General features: G+C 46.6%; 3 protein-coding genes and 1 non-coding gene across 5 annotated transcripts in view; all 4 read left to right on the top strand.

Annotated features, from left to right (window-relative positions):
- The first annotated feature begins 2,526 nt into the window (after positions 1–2,526).
- Positions 2,527–5,700, top strand: LOC126577006 (lysosomal alpha-mannosidase-like). Its single transcript, XM_050238359.1, has 4 exons — positions 2,527–2,604; positions 2,670–2,772; positions 2,835–3,576; positions 3,648–5,700. Exons 1-4 carry the CDS (start codon positions 2,527–2,529, stop codon positions 5,698–5,700), a joined length of 2,976 nt encoding a protein of 991 aa, XP_050094316.1.
- Positions 2,754–13,074, top strand: LOC126572684 (lysosomal alpha-mannosidase-like). Of its 2 annotated transcripts, XM_050232199.1 has the most exons (5): positions 9,555–9,860; positions 9,926–10,028; positions 10,096–10,703; positions 10,765–10,898; positions 10,964–13,074. In XM_050232199.1, exons 1-5 carry the CDS (start codon positions 9,735–9,737, stop codon positions 13,017–13,019), a joined length of 3,027 nt encoding a protein of 1,008 aa, XP_050088156.1. In that variant the 5' UTR covers positions 9,555–9,734; the 3' UTR covers positions 13,020–13,074. The 2 variants fall into 2 exon arrangements, with proteins under 2 accessions (XP_050088157.1, XP_050088156.1); XM_050232200.1 differs by lacking the exons at positions 9,555–9,860; positions 9,926–10,028 and adding an exon at positions 2,754–2,772.
- Positions 13,075–14,427: 1,353 nt separating this feature from the next.
- On the top strand, positions 14,428–14,499 carry Trnap-agg (transfer RNA proline (anticodon AGG)). The gene has a single exon. It is a non-coding gene; the product is annotated as a tRNA-Pro (tRNA).
- Positions 14,500–15,987: 1,488 nt separating this feature from the next.
- LOC126572683 (lysosomal alpha-mannosidase-like) overlaps positions 15,988–20,000 on the top strand; it is a 4,207-nt gene continuing 194 nt past the window's right edge. The window contains exons 1-6 of the mRNA XM_050232198.1: positions 15,988–16,453; positions 16,681–16,783; positions 16,879–17,486; positions 17,568–17,701; positions 17,770–19,582; positions 19,664–20,000. The exon at positions 19,664–20,000 is cut by the window's right edge and continues 194 nt beyond it. Coding sequence (XP_050088155.1) covers positions 16,244–16,453; positions 16,681–16,783; positions 16,879–17,486; positions 17,568–17,701; positions 17,770–19,582; positions 19,664–20,000 — 3,205 coding nt within the window. The 5' untranslated portion in view covers positions 15,988–16,243. The remainder of the gene's footprint in view (positions 16,454–16,680; positions 16,784–16,878; positions 17,487–17,567; positions 17,702–17,769; positions 19,583–19,663) is intronic.

Here is a 20,000-nt window from a genome sequence, read left to right on the forward strand (position 1 = left end):
AATCAGGTGTTATAACTGGTGAGCACTCTTGGCCTGCCATTTAAGATCATCCAACTGCAATTGGTCGAACGTCGTCCTCTTCCTTGTCGTTATTCCCGAAATGCTGGAATCAATGTCCACGCGCTATATGTGGGTCCTGGCACAAGCTTGGACACCAATAATTCGCGCTCAAAACGCATAAATCATAGCCATTTTGGTTCGAACGCAAAAATGATTCTATATCTTTATCAATTCTGCTTCAAAACATTAATTCTGCTTTGAATTATTAACCTTTTACCCCTTACCTACCCATCCTCAAAAGCATATCTCGACGGTTAAAATAACGAACGATTCAAATAGATCTTTACATGCTAACCGCCAGAGACCATTAGTGTACCAATTTTCTTTCTCGCTTTCGCACGTAAGAACAAGCGAGAGCAACAAACGGCGCATAAAAGGGTGGTCAGCGGAACAACGCATGAAACGCTGGTCAAAAAAGAAATGTGAAAAATCAAGGGGAGGTGGTAAATTAATTTTCACATTTTTATCTTAAGGTTGCCCCTTTCCTTAGTGTTCTCTGCAATTTTCACATCAATCGAACAACAACTGACAAAGATACATATTTTTAAAAATTGGCATACATGGCACAGAGCATTTGACCCATTAATTCATTTAATCCCATTTCCTATAAGCGATCATAGAGTCATTAAAATATTCATATTCGCCAACAACGTTTACCAACAATTGTTATTAGAAAACTTATAATACCCATGAGTGGCAAAATACATCGGATTACAGCATAAAAGCATAAATAAGCAATCTATACGGATGCTGATGATAGTCAACTAAACGGTAGCTATAAGTTTTGCCTTATAGCAATAATTATATGTTTCCAATGAATTTCTTAGTAACAATACGATAAGGCAATCGACTCACTGCTCATAGCGTCTACCATTACACTAATGTAAAAAAAATCCATCTACTTCAAAAGTACCTGTTTTTGTCGAATGCATGATACCACCACGTCTTTCATCGGTACCAGCTCACATAATTGCCTCAAACGAGCAGAATATGGTGCTATACATAAATAAAACAAACAAGAAATCGAATAGAAAGAAAAAAAAGATATCCCTTACAAACCGCCTAGGCGCGAGTGTGCCGGCATAGAAAGTGGATCGCTTTACACTTTTCAAGTCCATCCGATCGTTCACTTTAGTTCCTTTTTTTCCACAATTCGTTCGTTTGCCCTTCACCGACTGACCCACCGACAACGAACAAGCCTACCAGCGGTTTCGCTGCTCAGCCCCGCACCCGCAGCGAGAAGAAGGAAGCGGGAGATAATTTTCACTTTCATCAATCTCAACCCAGCATCATGAATCAGCGATTTACCTTCACCCGTCGTGCCGTGCGGGGATCGACGCTCAGCATCGACGTCAGCAGCCGTCAGGAACCGGCCGGTCATCGCATTTCTCCAGCTCCGGCAGCGGCGTCTAGCGGGTAATTGGCTGGAGCACGTTTTATGCTCCTTCTCACCAACACACGCCAGCAGCAGCAGCCACACAGCTCGACCATTCTTATCGCTGCTCTCCGACACGAGTCGTAGAGTCACACGATGTTTGCATTTCTCGTTCCCTGCTTCCCCGAGCATGCTGGTAACGAGACCAACGATCAAACCAACGGCATGGCATGGCATGACATGGGATGGGATGGCAGACAGGCAGAAAGAGAAACGAAGCAAAAGCAATTGGACGGCAAGTGCCTGTTGGACGAAGGGCTCCATCGTGAGTCTCCGAGTGTAAATCATATGCTCACGACAATGAGGAAAGGGTTGATTGATGCTGGAACTAAACCAAACGGCCAACCACCGTTCAGTTCGATGCGAGTGACAGGCGCTCTACTTCGCCGCATACGCATACGCATCCACTAGCGGCTTTCTATGTCCATTTGGGATTTTTCCGTTGGGCCTGTTATGGTCAAAGCAGAGCGATGCATTACCAAAAATGCGTACTCGGTGGAGCTTAAAATGGAAATTGGAAAAGAAAATTAGAGTGCTTGTAGTTTTTAATGATGTTTAGTAACCTAAAAGTATATTAACTTACTGATTTATTACATTTTCTTATTATGTTTACAAAAGGAATCATTGAAAAATAAATCAACGAGTATTGAAACGATCTGCTTTATCACGTAGTACTCATCAATCACTGGTCAGTGATATCGAGCATAAAGAGATGCCATCCATTCTTCTGTCATCCATTGACACATCATTCGTTCTGATAAGACCCCCCATGGGGCCTATTGACCCATCTTTTCGATTGCGATTATCTGGCCCTGGCAGGCTTCACCATGCACAAACATTATAATCAGCTATGCGGTGGCGGCGCCGGCGTTCGGTGGTGTTCGGTCAGTGCTACGGGAGTCACGCCAGAGAAAGAACATCCGGAGGAGGAGCACGGAGATTGGATTTACTTCGGTCACTGCGAACAAACAAGGAAGATGGTGCTCACAAGAAACTCGCTTTTCTTGTTGGCCCTCCTAGTAATGGGCAACATGGGCGGCACACTGACCATTCCAACCGGTTCCAGTGCGATACCTACCTTCAATACTTCACCGCGCTGTGGCAATCAGGTAAGCCAGAGAGACAACTTGTTCTCCTACCTTTGCTGATTTGCGATTATGTCTTGCGGTGGCAGGCCTGTCCGGATCTTAAACCGAACATGCTCAATGTGCATCTCGTGGCCCACACGCACGATGATGTGGGCTGGCTGAAAACGGTCGATCAGTACTACTATGGAAGTGAGTAGCGCCACCAAACACCGCGTGGCACCATTTGGAGTACTTGTGTTCTGTTTCAACAGGTCGAAGCAATATTCAGAAAGCGGGCGTCCAGTACATCCTCGATTCGGTGATACAAGAACTGTTGAAGAATACCACGAGACGTTTCATTTTCGTAGAGTCGGCCTTCATGCACAAGTGGTACAACGAGCAGACGCAGGAAATGCAGCAAACGGTTAAGATGCTGGTCAACGAGGGGCGCCTTGAGTTTATCGGTGGAGCGTGGAGCATGAACGACGAAGCGGCCGCACATTACCAGAGTATTGTGGATCAGTTCACGTGGGGCCTACGCTTCTTAAACGATACGTTCGGCGAATGTGGTCGACCAAAGGCGGGTTGGCAGATCGATCCGTTCGGGCATTCGCGCGAACAGGGCTCCCTGTTCCGACAGATGGGCTATGATGGGCTGTTTCAGGGACGGCTAGACTTTCAAGATAAAGCCGAACGGATCGCTAAGCAAACGATGGAGATGCTGTGGAAGACGAGCGGTAGTCTCGAGGATAGTGAGTTGTTCACCAGCGCTCTCTACTACATCTATGCACCGCCGCCAGGGTTTTGTTTTGATGTTCTGTGTAACGATGATCCGATCATCGATGGAACGCATTCCCGGGACAACAATGTGCGGGAAAAGATCGATCTGTTCCTCGACACGGTTCGCAACGTATCGAAGGCCTATCGGAGCAACAACATCATCCTTACGATGGGGGAGGACTTTCATTATCAGGATGCAAACATGTGGTTCAAGAATCTGGATAAACTGATCAAGTAGGAACCGGATCTACGCAAATGATTGTAACGTAAATTTGTGACTCAAACTCGATACATACTCTCCACAGGTACACCAATGCTCGACAAGCTGAAGGATCACTGGTAAACGTGTTCTACTCGACGCCTTCATGTTACCTGAAAGCCGTTCACGATGCAAACATTGAATGGCCAACGAAAAGCGATGACTTCATGCCGTACGCATCCGATCCGAATGCATTTTGGACCGGTTACTACACTTCTCGGCCAACCCAGAAACGGTACGAGCGCGAAGGAAATCACTTCCTGCAAGTCTGCAAGCAGCTGTCGGCGATTGCTCCGAAGAAAGAATCATACTACGAGGATCATCTCACCGCTCTGCGTGATGCGATGGGAGTGATGCAGCACCACGATGCCATTACCGGTACCGAGAAGCAGCATGTCGCTGACGATTATGCTCGCATGTTGTACAATGCCTTCGAGGCATGCAGTGTCAACACACGCTCGGCCCTCAATCAGCTGTCGGGTGAGAGGGATAACTTCCAGTTCGAGTGGAACTACTGCAAGAACCAAAACATCAGCGCTTGCGACATAACGGAAGGGGCCGATAACACGGTGGTGCTCTTGTACAATCCTCTTGGCCACAGTTCCGATAGCTTCGTTCGGTTGCCCGTTCCCGAGGGATCCTATGTGGTGCGCAACGATCGTGGACAAACTGTTGCGTCGACGTTGATCCCGATTCCAGCCTCTGTCATCGATCTCCCATTCCGCGATAGCTCGGCTACTCACGAGCTTGTATTCCACGCCGAACAGATCGCTCCCGTTGGCTACAAATCTTACTTCGTCTCGAAGGAAAAGACCTCGCCGTCGTCCAACGCACCAACGGCCGTCAGCCAAGAGGATAACATAAGCATCGGTAATGAACATCTGACCGTTCTGTTCGACGCCGATGGATTCATGAGCTCGATCGTCATCGATGGAGAGACTCATTCGCTCAAACAAAACTTCTTCTGGTACCAAGGAGCATACGGAAACAACGAAGAGTTCCGTAACCGATCATCCGGAGCGTACATCTTCCGTCCGAATGGCACGGAAAAGGCAATCACCGAGACTGTGAAGGTGCAGGTCGTGAAAACCGATCTAGTGCAGGAGGTGCACCAAGTGTTCAACGAGTGGATCAGTCAGGTGATTCGTGTCTATCCTGGCAAGGAGAATGTCGAGCTGGAATGGCTCGTTGGACCCATCCCGATCGATGATGGTACGGGCAAAGAGATCATTTCTCGTTTCGATTCGACCATCGCATCGGATGGAGTGTTCTGGACGGACTCGAATGGACGCGAGATGCTGCGCCGAGTACGAAACAAGCGAGAGACTTGGGAGCTGGAGCTGCAGGAACCGGTGGCTGGAAATTACTATCCAGTTACCGCCAAGATCGCGATTGAAGACGAGCACTATCGCATGGCTGTTCTGAATGATCGTGCCCAGGGTGGTTCTAGCTTGAAGGACGGACAGCTGGAGCTGATGGTTCACCGTCGGTTGCTTCGAGATGATCGCTTCGGAGTTGGAGAGGCTCTGAACGAAACACAATTTGGGTCAGGGCTGGTGGCTCGTGGAAAGCACTGGCTGATCTTTGGAAAATCATCTGCCGTCACCGTGAAAGGAGAAACACAAAAGGCTAAGGAACGATTTCTTCAACGGAATGTACATCTTCCGTCTTGGGTTTTCCTGACCAATGCCGATGGTTTATCATTTGAAAACTTTGTCGCTCAGTCTAACAATAATTTCTCTTTTCTATCGAGACCTCTGCCCACCAATGTGCACCTGTTAACCATGGAACCGTGGAAGGATGGATCTGTTTTAATTCGTTTCGAGCATATCTTCGAGAAAAATGAAGATCCGTTGCTTTCAGCCGGAGCACAGTTTGATGTTACGGATCTGTTTCAAGGGTATCAAATCATCAGTATTCGCGAGACGACACTAGCAGGAAATCAGTGGATGGACGATGTTCAGCGCTTGGTTTATGGTGGCAGCAAGGCGAAGCAGAACGGTGCGAATGGAACGGAAAAGTCACACCCAACTCCATACCAGATCGTGCTCAATCCAATGCAAATCAGGACCTACGTTGTGACGATGGTGAAGGCTTAAGAACATGTCTGGAATAAAGTATCCCCAATAATCTTTAATCAATCTAGATTAATCTATAAATCATTCCGTTAATGGCTTTATGGTTTCAGTTCTATTTTAATTGTATTTAAATATTCAATTCCTTTATTAAAACGATATGAGCCCAAACATATGTGATTCTATTCATCTTATTGCTATCTTATAGCTACTCATCTAATAGCATCTTTTATTCTTTTTAACAACCTTCAGTAGACTATCTTTGTGCTAAACTTCCGGCTGTTACATGCACTAATAAAAGATCTAGTGAATTAGTTTCATTTGTAACCGACGCTATTACTAGCAAGCAAACAAAAAAAAAATACCAACATGCAAAAGAAATACAAAAACGCCAATTGCAAAGATTTCTCAGCCTTTTCTATGATAAATGTTTGTTTAAAAAGCCCTTACCGCATAAATCTCTTCTCCCACTAAAGCATTCAAAATCCCCTTTCCATCCCATATCCCCGACACTTCCTCTCCAATAACACCTATCTCATTTGTAGCTAGGGGCCCAGCTAGACGTTGTCTGTTATCATCATTAACATTTCTTCGGCGAGAATAACATCAAACTGGCCAGAATCAGTTTCATCTCCCAACCACATACTTGCGGTCTAATTTGAGAGTGTGTTTGTGTAAGTATGTGTGTTAACAGAGCTGTAAGATTGTGATCGCTTCGTTTCTCCGGTTGTGCCATATAATAGATCATGTTCTCGTTGACCGCAATGACTACTGTTGGTTGATAAAGAGGAAGACGGTTGCTGGAAGAAAGAAACGTTCTCTGTGCCGGTTCACCAGCCAACGACGATCATGCGAGCGATGATAAGCTTGCAGTTCCAATGTGACGATCGACCGAGTCAGTGCTTCTTTTCAAACATTTCCATTTGCTGTTTCTCTTTTTGGAACAGAATTGTCTAAGCTTGGGCATAATTTAAAAGGATTAATTCTATTTCAAGGTGTTCGGTTTAGTGATTCGTCAGCATGTATCAATCGAGCACACGTTCTTCTACGAAACCGTGGAAGTCTGATCTGGTAGTCCCGTGGAGAGGGAAAAGAAAAAAACACCGTGGAATAGCCACGAGTTTTCGATGTTGTTGACGTAAGCATGTGATAGTGATGTGGACCGTTCCGTTGGACCCAGCCAAGGCCATTGTTTGTTATTTGGCTTTTGATTCGCTTTTGTTGTTTAATTGTTGTATAATTTTCATGTTTTGATTTTATAACCACAGTTGAGTAAAATGCTCGTGTTATAAAACAAACCTTTCTCACGCTTAAAAGTGATGCTTACTCTAATTTCTGATACTTTTTCACTCTGAGAAGACAACAGTTCCACTGTACTTTCCAATAGTTTTCAGGACTTATTGGTCGCTCTCACTTTCTATTTTGAACGCGTCGTATCGGGCGTATTTGTAGTTACCATTGAAGTGTTTTACGAGCGTGCCGTACGCAAGAGCATAATACTTCAGTGTACATTCAGTGTACATACATCTCTACGCTTTGCTCTAGACGGTGAATAGCCCACAGGAAATCGAAAACGTCTTTTCATGTCTTGACTTGATTTTTTTCGATCTCTTCCGCTGCTGCGGAAACATATGTTACGGTTTAGCGTAACTTTTGCATGAAAAACTGAGAGAAAATCTATGTTGAGTTAACTGACAGTGTTATGCAGCCCTAGTCAGAGTTCCTTTTCATAGTCACCAAAACCTTCGTGATGATTGATCCAATTACTGTTACAATCTATACTCTCGAGGGGCTCTGTTTCGTTCCACTTCCTCACGATGTTCGTGCAGCTTTGCAGTTTTCTATTTTCAGCATTTTTTTATCGATTCAACTTACTTAGATTTTCCGCCAAGTTTATTGAAGATCGATTCACTAGGCGACTGTTTTCGTTCTTACTAGAAACTGTTAGTGCCTCGAGGTCTTCGCTAGAAAGACCGTTAATGCATTTAATTCACTATTTCTTTGATAACCATCATAACGATCACTATTATTAAAAGTGAAGAAGGAGCTACGATTGAATTCATTTTCTTTCATTGCTGTTCAAGTAATGCTATGCTAATGAGAGCGCATATAGCGGATGCTATATTCATCGTTAGATCCATCTATCTGTTTTCTATTATTTCTTATTCTTGAACTATGCTTTACAAAAGACATCGTCTTACTGTCCCCTAATCCATCGCGGTGATCCATCCAGTTTCAGTTGAAATCTACGGATCCATCGAAGCGTTTACCTAATAACTATCTTGTGGTATCTTATTTTTCTAATCTGTATAAGTTAGCATTCTGATTTCTTGATTTCGAAAGGTTTTCGAAAAGGTTTGAGAATCGGGCGTCCGATATCATCAAGCACTAAGATAACATTCAATGCGTTTTATTGAACTTTTCGCTTGATAAAGCAATCTAGCAATAAACTAGTGATCATTAGAAATAGTAACGGTTCAATGGGGTTCCATTCGCTACTAATACTGTCACCAAAAATGTTCGCTGATGTAATTATCTTGATGGAAGAGTTTCCCGGTGCAGAAGCTGAAATGCGAGAAAAGTAAAAGCGGATCGCGTGTTACAGTCTTCTTGGTTATAACAAATGTGGTCTGCTTTACTATGATTCTCGGGTTTATACAGTGACAATCAATCTTATTTCCTAATTACCATTATGCTCTGACCTCCACCCTTCTCTCCACCACTCATCCTCGAATGCTCCGCTTATCGTCATCCGTCCTTTTTCTGCCCTTTTCCGTCCAGCATAACCATAGCTATCTTCTATTCAATACGCATGCTGCATTTTAATGATAACGCATTCATACGATCGTTTATCCATCTTCGCCGATCCAACGATCGGCGGTTACATTATGATTGCTGTTTACTCCGCTTTGGAGACAGCTTCCGAGTTTCTGGGTCTCTTTCTTATTATCTTTCCTTCTAAGTGATCTTAACCGTGGCCTTAATTATTCTTTGTTCAACACGCTTTTGGGCGGTTGTTGATGATTCTAACAAAATCGGTAGTTATCGACGTTGTGCTCCGGATGTCGATGTTTGTAGGGTGCAATAAAACTAACCAAATGTCGAAAAATATATAATTGATACGGCATGGGCTTCTCTCCAGCGTCTTACTTGATGCTGCGTTATCGTGAACCAAAGGGCATGTTGTGGAATCTTCGTTGAAGCGAATCGAATGTTTGGCTGAGCGAGTGGTCACTGCTCGTGTTTATAGACGAAAAAAGGGATGTAATAATTATAGTTATAATGTTATTATTCAAATCAATATCATGCACGCGGGGTTTGTAACTAATAAGAAAAAGATAATATTTTCAAAACAATGACAATGCGCAACCAGAATGAATTGCATAATTCGAATCCAATGGTTATCAATTGAGTAATACCTTTTTTTGGATGTCATCAGTTGAATATACGATAGGCTAAGATAAGTGCGATGAAAACAGTTTGCCATAATTAAGATAGTACCACCAGCAAGCATCGTAGGCACACTTGATGATCAGTTGATTCAAGCTTCAAAAACGAACTGATAACGGTTCTCTCAGCGTTCTAGAATATCTCGCTCGCCCTGACAGCTGTATGGTCTCATAGCAATCCATCAAATTGCGGCAGCATCCCTGCCAGCGATAGGTATCACTCTGTTTGAAACTCTGGTGGGTGCCACTGGTTCCCATTTCCCCCGTTCGATACTATGAAATAAACAAGAAGCTCTTGAAATAGAGTACGTTCCTTAGCACCAGCCAGGAGTAGGAAGCAGGCAGAACGCGTACACAAGCACGGTTGCTGTAGCAGTATGCGTTAAGTGATAAGCCAGGGTCACTCATTATAAATTGAATCTCACGCCGATCGGTCGCATACGGTGCCGGATCGCGGCCACTATCAGCAGCGCGCGCGGTTTTGTTCAACAGTCAATCAGCAGCGTCGAAAGTAGTCAGCCCATTAAAAGCCAGTAAATCAACCGAAACAGTCAAACCTAGTTAGAGATAGATTTGTGTTTTCTACATGAACCAGTCCGTTTAACGAAGATGGCAAACCGGTGGCCGGCATTACTGATTGCCGTTTTTTGTACGCTATTGTCTATCGCAACGGCAAGCCCTCTACATCACTCAAGGGCACATCACGGTGGTAAATCGAGTGGCTGTGGATATGAGGTAGGCAATTACAATCAGTGATAGGTAAGCTGTTTACAATAACGCAAACAATGTGTTACTTACAGAACTGCCCAGCTGTAAAAGAGGGAATGATTAATGTGCATCTCGTGCCTCACAGTCACGATGATGTTGGTTGGCTGAAGACGGTCGATCAGTACTACTATGGAAGTGAGTAAAAGTGTCAATTCCCGTGTTGATAGTAGCGATAACCTCAAGAGTCCATTCTGGTTTGCAGGTCGCAACAACATTCAGAAAGCGGGCGTCCAGTACATCCTCGATTCGGTTGTGGAAGAACTTCTGCACGATCGCAATCGTCGGTTTGTCTACGTGGAGTCGGCCTTCATGCACAAGTGGTACAACGAGCAGACGCCGGAAATGCAGCAAACGGTTAAGATGCTGGTCAACGAAGGGCGCCTTGAGTTCATCGGTGGTGCGTGGAGTATGAACGATGAGGCTGCCGTACACTATCAAAGTGTTGTGGATCAATTCACCTGGGGTTTACGCTTCTTGAATGACACGTTTGGAGAATGTGGACGGCCGCGGATCGGCTGGCAGATCGATCCGTTTGGACATTCACGCGAACAAGCGTCACTGTTTGCGCAGATGGGCTTCGATGGGCAGTTCTTTGCCCGACTCGACTATCAAGATAAGAACAATCGGATGCAAACGAAAACGCCGGAAATGGTGTGGCACACTAGTAGCAGCTTGGCGGACAGCAATTTGTTCACGAGCGTTCTCTATAACCACTACTCGGCACCGCCGGGCTTCTGCTTTGATGTCCTGTGTAACGATGATCCGCTAATTGATGATAACGGAAGCACTGATTACAATGTTAAGGCTAAGGTAAGGTCAATTTATTTAATGGAGTTTACTTAGGATCTAATGAATACTTTTTGGATTGCAGATTGACACATTTATAACATGGTTGGAGAAAATGTCCGAGTCTTACCGCTCGAACAACCTCATTGTTACGATGGGAGATGATTTTAACTACATGAACGCAGTAATGAACTTCAAAAACATGGACAAACTTATTAAGTAAGTGTGTACAATCAATATGTTTTGGAATCGATGAACATAAGACAAAATTTATCCGCTTACAGATATACGAACGCACGTCAAGCTGAAGGATCGAAAATTAATGCACTGTACTCAACTCCTTCCTGTTACCTGAAGGCCGTCCACGATGCTAACATTGAATGGCCAACGAAAAGTGATGATTTCTTCCCGTATGAGTCAGATTACCATTCCTTCTGGACCGGTTACTACACTTCTCGGCCAACCCAGAAACGGTACGAGCGCGAAGGAAATCACTTCCTGCAAGTCTGCAAGCAGCTGTCGGCGATTGCTCCGAAGAAAGAATCATACTACGAGGATCATCTCACCGCTCTGCGTGATGCGATGGGAGTGATGCAGCACCACGATGCCATTACCGGTACCGAGAAGCAGCATGTCGCTGACGATTATGCTCGCATGTTGTACAATGCCTTCGAGGCATGCAGTGTCAACACACGCTCGGCCCTCAATCAGCTGTCGGGTGAGAGGGATAACTTCCAGTTCGAGTGGAACTACTGCAAGAACCAAAACATCAGCGCTTGCGACATAACGGAAGGGGCCGATAACACGGTGGTGCTCTTGTACAATGCTCTTGGCTACAGTTCCGATAGCTTCGTTCGGCTACCCGTTCCCGAGGGATCCTATGTGGTGCGAAACGATCGTGGACAAACTGTTGCATCGACGTTGATTCCGATTCCAGCCTCTGTCATCGATCTCCCATTCCGCGATAGCTCGGCTACTCACGAGCTTGTGTTCCACGCCGAGCAGATCGCTCCCGTTGGCTACAAATCTTACTTCGTTTCGAAGGAAAAGACCTCGCCGTCGTCCAACGCACCAACGGCCGTCAGCCAAGAGGATAACATAAGCATCGGTAATGAACATCTTTCCGTTCTGTTCGACGCCGATGGATTCATGAGCTCGATCGTCATCGATGGAGAGACTCATTCGCTCAAACAAAACTTCTTCTGGTACCAAGGAGCATACGGAAACAACGAAGAGTTCCGTAACCGATCATCCGGAGCGTACATCTTCCGTCCGAATGGCACGGAAAAGGCAATCACCGAGACTGTGAAGGTGCAGGTCGTGAAAACCGATCTAGTGCAGGAGGTGCACCAAGTGTTCAACGAGTGGATCAGTCAGGTGATTCGTGTCTATCCTGGCAAGGAGAATGTCGAGCTGGAATGGCTCGTTGGACCCATCCCGATCGATGATGGTACGGGCAAAGAGATCATTTCTCGTTTCGATTCGACCATCGCATCGGATGGAGTGTTCTGGACGGACTCGAATGGTCGCGAGATGCTGCGCCGGGTACGAAACAAGCGAGAGACTTGGGAGTTGGAGCTGCAGGAACCGGTAGCTGGAAATTACTATCCAGTTACCGCTAAGATCGCGATTGAAGACGAGCACTATCGCATGGCTGTTTTGAATGATCGTGCCCAGGGTGGTTCTAGCTTGGAGGACGGACAGTTGGAGCTGATGGTTCACCGTCGGTTGCTTCGAGACGACGCTTTCGGAGTTGGAGAGGCTTTGAACGAAACTCAGTACGGCGCAGGTGTAGTAGCACGAGGCAAACATTGGCTTATTTTCGGCTCCTCACACAAGGATGTCAGCCCTAATCTGGTGGCCAAGGAAAGATTTCTACAAAACCAAATGCTACTCCCTAGTTGGACTTTTGTTAATGCAGTTGCTGACGATTTCACCTTCGATGAGTATCTAAGCAACTTCCGCAACATTTACTCCGCAATCGCTCAACAGTTGCCTCCGAATGTAAACCTCCTCACGCTGGAACCGTGGAAGGATGGTACCGTACTGGTACGGTTCGAGCACCTGTTTGAACAAGGCGAAGATCCAGTCTACTCGAAGCCAGTCCAGTTCAATGTGCGTAATGTGCTGTTTGCCCTCAACATCGAAAGCATTCACGAGACAACGTTAGGAGCTAACCAGTGGAAGCAGGATTCGCAACGTTTGCATTTTAGCTTTGAATCAAATGAAATCGATCCGAAAAAACAGGTAGAGCAGGTACGGCCCATTCAAAGTAGTACTGATTTCGACATAGAACTGCAGCCCATGGAGATTAGGACATTTGTAGTTAAGCGTCGATAAACAGTTCAATTCTATTTGAAAATAGAGATTTTGATTGTTGAATGCATGAAAATAAGGGCAATTCCCCTTCTCAACGTATGCTTTGTTTCAGAAAATCAATAAACATACCTTGATGAGCAACTATGCAACGTGCCATGCTTATCTTATTTTTCTTGAAACATAGAAATCATAAACGTTTCTATCAATTATAATAAAAAATATTCCAATAAAACCCATTATCGATTAAATAAAATCATGGTGACGTTTTCATGTTAATTTCAGAATATATTGCTTACAAACTAATACGTTTTTCGAATGCAATGAATTCATCTTTCTAGTGTATCAAATAGAACATATAGTTTTACCTTCGATATCAGCAATTGGTGCAAAAGAACCGCTTAATTGGAAAGATCACGAGTATCGTTAATACACTGTTGCTATGTTCCTACTGATTCAACCGTTTCAAAAATTATTTGCTATTCAATTACAAGCTACTCGTGAAAATAATCGCTAATCAAGAGTCACTTGAACCGATTAATAGTAGAAATCGATAGTTCCACTTACTTTCAGTCAATTAACGAGACCACCATTAAATCAATTATCCTCAAATCAACTTTGATCGATTGTAATTGATTGAAAAATTTAGACAAATATTGCATTAGAATTTAAGGTTATATAGAAGGATGCAGCAGTTGATTTTTTTTTCAATATTTCCTTTAATGATATTAATGATTTGTTCACATAAACTATTTACAAAAACTAACATAGCTTCAGCCATTTATTTGAAATCAAGTTGTGTTGAAATCATTGCATTAGCCTGCTTACAGCATAAAGCATATTTCATTCAAGTGCATCATGTATTCACTCAAGCTTTGTGGTTTTTAAACTAATAAACAAACGCATAATAAGGCTCTTCAAACATATTGTCCACTTGACTGACGTCTTATGAAAGCCTGATTCCGATACAATCAGCAAAGTAATTGAATCCACCCACGGACGGGCACCTCATGGCTAACAAATCTATTGGGATGCGCATTGATAAATAAGCTCATGATGCAAGCAACGGTAAACAAGATCTGCTCTCATTTCGTTCTTGTATCTCCAATGCGTTGTGCGTTAAGATAAAACTCGACTGCTTTATTTCGTCATAACACTTGTGATCTACGCTTGTCTTCAAGGGTCCCAGTGCTGTGTGAAATATTGCTGATATGCTAAAGTAGGCCGCCTGTCAAGACTGACCCGATTACCGGCAGGTTGAAGCATGCGTGCGATAAAATACTGGCATTTCATAAGACAAGTACTCTTCCCGATAAGATTGTCCGTCGAGACAAACGCTGACAAACGCTTGCATCAAATTGGGTGTGACAGTTGATTTATGTTTTCTAAAAATATCGATTCGAATTTTTAACCATCTCGCCCACCTCCAAGGGGCTCGTTGGTCTAGGGGTATGATTTTCGCTTAGGGTGCGAGAGGTCCCGGGTTCAAATCCCGGACGAGCCCACCCCATCTGCTTCCCCCAGAAGCAGTGAAAAACTCTTTTTGCTGCAAATGGGTTTCTACCCCACAGTATGTTTTACCGCTTAATGGAATGAGTTTGATTAATTTAATGTGGTGCGCGATGGATTTTTTTGCGAATCAAGTGAGTAACGATGAAGAGCTTTCAAGTTGCTCAGCCAGTAGCAGAGATACCATCTGTTTTGTTCAGAAAACTGAACAAACGATAGCACATAATTGGTTTTCAAAATCCCGTCTGCCAAGTACCCAGGAGTACTCGCCAAAGTGCCTGCTTGTACGTCCTAACACTCTTCATTATTAATTATAACTGTTTTAACAATGGAATTACCAATGCTGACATCTTTAATGGGAGCACTTGAGACGTGAAGTACCCGGCACACTTCAAGGCGAAGATGATGTTAAATACGTCCGATTACTCTTAACCCTCTGAAGAGGCTATCGTTGGAGCGTCTATGCGGTCAACATTGTCGATGACCCTCGTCGGCAACAGACGGCATCTTGGAGTGATAACGGCACTCGCTCAACAGGCGATCCACCAAGTCCGCGGGCACACAAATCAAATTTTCGATTGCATTTTGCCTTTCTCTCTCCTCCGACGATAAAAAATTGGAGGTTCGCTTTCGATCGCCAGCAAAGATTCGTCCCCGACAAATGACCACTTCCGACAATTGCCCCCCGGCTATCTAGCGCCCACGTGTGTGTCTGTGAGTGTGGGGAACATCTTGTGGAGTCATTTTTAATGCTTTTCTCCCTAGCCCAATGCATGCAGCCTAGCCCAGTCGGTGGCCTGCGTTCAGCTTAGCAAGCAAAACAATCCCAAACCCAGAGGGCACCACCTCGCGCATGAAATCGGTTTCCCGCACCGTGGCAGGTGTGGCTGTAAGGAAATTTCGCTTTCATTCGCGCCGCAATCGACGTCAAGCTGTGGGCAGCCGCCTCACGCAACAAACGTACGCAGCGCAAATTGGTCGAAAGTAAGACAATTCGTTTGTGGGACAAACTGAACTGAGCGAACGATTAAAAGCGGAAAAGCAACGCGCTGGATCGAGAGAAAAACAATAACAAACCGTGATGAAGGTGTTGTTGATGTTTTTGTTGGTGGTGGCCCAGGTTGTCGGATGTGTGTTGGCGCCACACAGACACAGCCCGCGGTACCGCGAGATCCGCGGATCCGCGGGGCGAACGATCGCACCAGCGGACGTAGGTCATTATCAGTTTGATCGCGCCCGCCCCAGCTCTCTCTCTCTCTCTCTCTCTCTCTCTCTCTCTCTCTCTCTCCCTCTCTCTCTTTCTTTCCTTCTTTATTTTTCTCCGTCTCTCCATTCATACCTTGCCACGACAATGATGAGAAAAGGGGTTCCATCCAAAACTCTCTTTCTCTCTCTTTTCTTGGAATGCATATCGCGAGCGCCAGCGGCACCGGTTCGATGTGCGCACCTCCGGGAGATGATGGTCACTCATCCCGGACGGTTCGTAGAAAGTAGACGCACGGTCGCGCGTCTCCGATCGACCACGAAAAACGAGTTTCAAGCGTGATCACACAGCTTGATCGCCCTGGAACGTGCTGAGAATTGAGAGAAGAACCGTCCTCTGTCCTCCCCCGGAACGGAACCGGCTTTAGCGGATGGAATAGTCAGTACGAAAGTGTGTGTCCAGCCATCAAGTGCACCACAAGTTCTCTCCTGGTTGCCTCCTGGTGTGATCGATTAATACTTCGCGCGGGAGCATCATGCTGCTTCGCGATCGCGGCTTGGCTGCGGTGCTAGCGACGACGACCGTGCTTGCGATCGTTCTCGTTACCCTTACCCTGGAGCCGGTTTCCGGTGTCCCGTTCGGTGCACAGCGACGTTCCGGCAATGCATTCGTGAAGCGAATGTCGGAAAGTGATGAATCGACGGAATTCGGTCGCAGGTTCGATCGACAATCGTGTGGCTATCAGGTAGGTGTTTTGTGTTGCGGAGGGAGGGCGAGGAATTGATCACCCGTTCACCAACAAGCAACTCTTCGAACTGTTGGTCAACTGCAACGAGTGAACGATCGAGGATGATTCGCTTTTTAAAGCGATAAGTTTGATCGACAAAAATGGTTTCATAGGGCGACCATTGCTTTAACGTTAGACGGTGTTTTATGTGCTTAGTCTGTGTCCATCCTCTCGTGCCATTCCAGTCATGCCCGAAGCCAAAGAAAGGTATGCTGAACGTGCACCTGGTGCCGCACACCCATGACGATGTCGGTTGGCTGAAGACGGTCGATCAGTACTACTATGGCAGTGAGTAGACGGTACACCGGAACCGGTCCCTCAAGACCTCAATAAACAATTCCCCTTTTCTGCGCGCGTGTGTCTCCTCCCCCCGCCCTTGTTAGGTAAAACGACCATCCAGAAGGCCGGAGTGCAGTACATCCTGGACTCGGTCATCCAATCGCTGCTCAGCAATCCGGAGCGCAAGTTCATCTACGTCGAGTCGGCTTTCTTCTTCAAGTGGTTCCATGAGCAGACGGAGGAACTGCAAGATCAGGTCCGTCAGTTGGTTAACGAAGGGCGGCTCGAGTTCATTGGTGGTGCGTGGAGCATGAATGATGAGGCCGCAGCTCACTATCATAGCATCGTCGATCAGTTTACTTGGGGATTGCGGCTGCTGAACGATACGTTCGGTGAGTGTGGCCGTCCCCGTATCGGTTGGCAGATCGATCCGTTTGGGCATTCGCGCGAACAAGCTTCACTGTTTGCGCAGATGGGTTACGATGGGCTGTTCTTTGGACGGCTCGATTATCAGGACAAGCTGGAGCGCATGACGCACAAACGGGCGGAGATGCTCTGGAAGACGAGCCCGAATCTGGAGGATGCGGACTTGTTCACGGGCGTACTGTACAATCTGTATCAGGCACCGCCAGGGTTCTGTTTCGATATCCTGTGCTCCGATGAACCTTTTATCGATGGACGTTATTCGGCGGAGAATAATGTGAAGACTAAGGTACGCCATACAGCCCCTGGTTGAGCTGAGTAAGGACCAAGCAGGTGGATCATTCTCTCTTTCTTTTTTCGTCTGTTTCAGGTGGACAAGTTCCTGTACTACGTCGATCAGCAGGCACAGAGCTACCGCACGAACAACATCATCCTCACGATGGGTGGCGACTTCACATACATGGATGCCAACGTGTACTTCAAGAACATGGACAAACTGATCAAGTAAGAGCCCTCTACGTGTTTCTCACACTGACGATGATTCTCTAGAACCATCGTTCTTTCCATTCCAGATACACAAACGCTCGCCAATCGAATGATTCGAATGTGAACGTGTTCTACTCAACGCCATCGTGCTACCTCAAGGCACTGCACGACGCCGGTATCACCTGGCCCACGAAAAGCGACGACTTCTTCCCGTACGCTTCCGATCCGCACTCCTACTGGACCGGATACTACACATCGCGTCCGACCAGCAAGCGTTTCGAGCGCATCGGCAATCACTTCCTGCAAGTCTGCAAACAACTGACCGCACTAGCTCCAGTACGCGAAAGCCACATGGAACCCCATCTAACCGTGCTGCGTGAGGCGTTGGGCGTGATGCAACATCACGATGCCATCACCGGAACCGAGAAGCAACACGTCGCCAACGATTACGCCCGTATGCTGAACCGTGCGATCGGTGCATGCGGTGCCAACACGCAAGCCATCCTGAATCAAATCGTCGATCCCAAGTATCGTCGATCGCTACGGTCCGAACAGGAAACGGATGCGCACCCCGGTGGAGTCTCTCCACGGCCAAAGTACAAGTTTGCTTTCAACTCATGCCATCTGCTGAATGTGAGCAAATGTGAGCTAACGGAGTCAAAGGATAGCTTCACGATCACGCTGTACAATCCACTGGCGCACGCTGGCCACCAGTACGTCCGGGTACCGATCACCGGAGATCACTACATCGTTCGCGATTACCGGAATGTGGAGGTGCCTGCCCAGATTGTTCCAATCCCTGAGGCCGTACAGCGGCTTAGCTATCGGTTCAGCAATGCCACCGCGGAACTGGTGTTCCTGGCCAATGAGTTGCCACCGTTGGGCTACAAATCGTACTTTGTTACCCGCTCCATCGATACGTTGGATGATTTTGTACACGAAATGTCCAATCAACCAGCAAGAGGAGGACCTGCGGCCATCGAACCAACCGAACCGATGGGCCTGCCAGCCCAGTGGCAATCGCAAGAGGTCACGATCGGTAACAAGTACCTGAACGTCAGCTTCGACTCTAGCGGATTCCTCAGCTCGATCACGGTCGACGGAGTGACGAATCGTTTGCGGCAATCGTTCGTCTACTACGAGGGTGCCCTCGGTAACAACGAAGAGTTCCGCAATCGTTCATCCGGTGCGTACATTTTCCGACCGAACGGTACGGAGAAAACGGTCACGGAGACGGTCCAGTTGAAGGTGATCCGTGGTGGAACGGTCCAGGAGGTGCACCAGGTGTTCAACGAGTGGATCAGCCAGGTGGTACGCGTGTACGCCGATGAGTCACACGTCGAGTTCGAGTGGATGGTCGGACCGATTCCGGTGGCCGATGGGGTTGGTAAGGAGATCGTGAGCCGCTTCTACACCGCCATCCAATCGAACGGTGTCTTCTGGACTGACTCGAATGGGCGCGATATGCTCAAGCGGGTACGAAACCATCGCGATACCTGGAAGCTGGATTTATTGGAGAAAATCTCGGGCAACTACTATCCGGTTACGGCCCGGATTGCACTCGAGGATGAGAACCTCCGGTTGGCGGTGCTGAACGATCGGGCTCAGGGTGGCTCCAGTCTGGAGGATGGATCGCTCGAACTGATGGTGCACCGACGGCTGCTGCACGATGATGCGTTTGGTGTCGAGGAACCGCTCGATGAGAAGGCCTTCGGTAAGGGGTTGATCGCTCGCGGTAAGCACTGGGTACTGTTTGGTGCGAAGAACGCTGAGGCGAGTCCAACGATCGAGGCACGGGAACGCTTCCTCCAGAACCATGTGCTGCTACCGAACTGGCTGTTCTTCAGTGATGCGAGTGACTTCAAGTACGAAGACTGGCAGAAGCAGTACAACAACATTGTAAGTGAACGATTCTGCGAGCGATAAGGGAAGGGCTTGTTATTAAAACAACTTTCGTTGATATGCTTTCCACCATTCCAGTACTCTGCTCTCTCACTATCGCTCCCACTGAACGTCCATCTGCTGACGTTCGAGCCGTGGCAGGACAACAGTCTTCTGGTGCGGTTCGAGCATCTGCTCGAGGCGGACGAGGACCCACTGTACTCGAAGCCCGTACGGTTCAACGTACAGGACGTGTTCCGTCAGTTTAGCATCGAGGAAATCCGCGAAATGACGCTCGGTGCTAACCAGCTGAAGAGCGAATCGAGCCGACTAAAGTGGAAACCGGATCCTGATTACTTCGTATTCGACGACGTCAACAAGGTGGTTCCGAATGTGACTCAACGAAACTTAACAGCTAGCGGAGCAACCGTTCACT

This window comes from Anopheles aquasalis, chromosome 2, assembly GCF_943734665.1.
Source record: "Anopheles aquasalis chromosome 2, idAnoAquaMG_Q_19, whole genome shotgun sequence".
Lineage (NCBI taxonomy): Eukaryota > Metazoa > Arthropoda > Insecta > Diptera > Culicidae > Anopheles > Anopheles aquasalis.

What these genes read in the sequence shown, in the direction of transcription:
- LOC126577006 (XM_050238359.1), top strand. Translation starts at nt 2,527, where the DNA reads ATGGGCGGCACACTGACCATTCCAACCGGTTCCAGTGCGATACCTACC. An exon ending in CACCGCGCTGTGGCAATCAG is followed by an intron (nt 2,605 to 2,669) that starts GTAAGCCAGAGA and finishes TTGCGGTGGCAG; the next exon opens with GCCTGTCCGGATCTTAAACC. An exon ending in CGATCAGTACTACTATGGAA is followed by an intron (nt 2,773 to 2,834) that starts GTGAGTAGCGCC and finishes CTGTTTCAACAG; the next exon opens with GTCGAAGCAATATTCAGAAA.
- LOC126572684 (XM_050232199.1), top strand. Translation starts at nt 9,735, where the DNA reads ATGGCAAACCGGTGGCCGGCATTACTGATTGCCGTTTTTTGTACGCTA. An exon ending in CGAGTGGCTGTGGATATGAG is followed by an intron (nt 9,861 to 9,925) that starts GTAGGCAATTAC and finishes TGTTACTTACAG; the next exon opens with AACTGCCCAGCTGTAAAAGA. An exon ending in ATTACAATGTTAAGGCTAAG is followed by an intron (nt 10,704 to 10,764) that starts GTAAGGTCAATT and finishes TTTGGATTGCAG; the next exon opens with ATTGACACATTTATAACATG.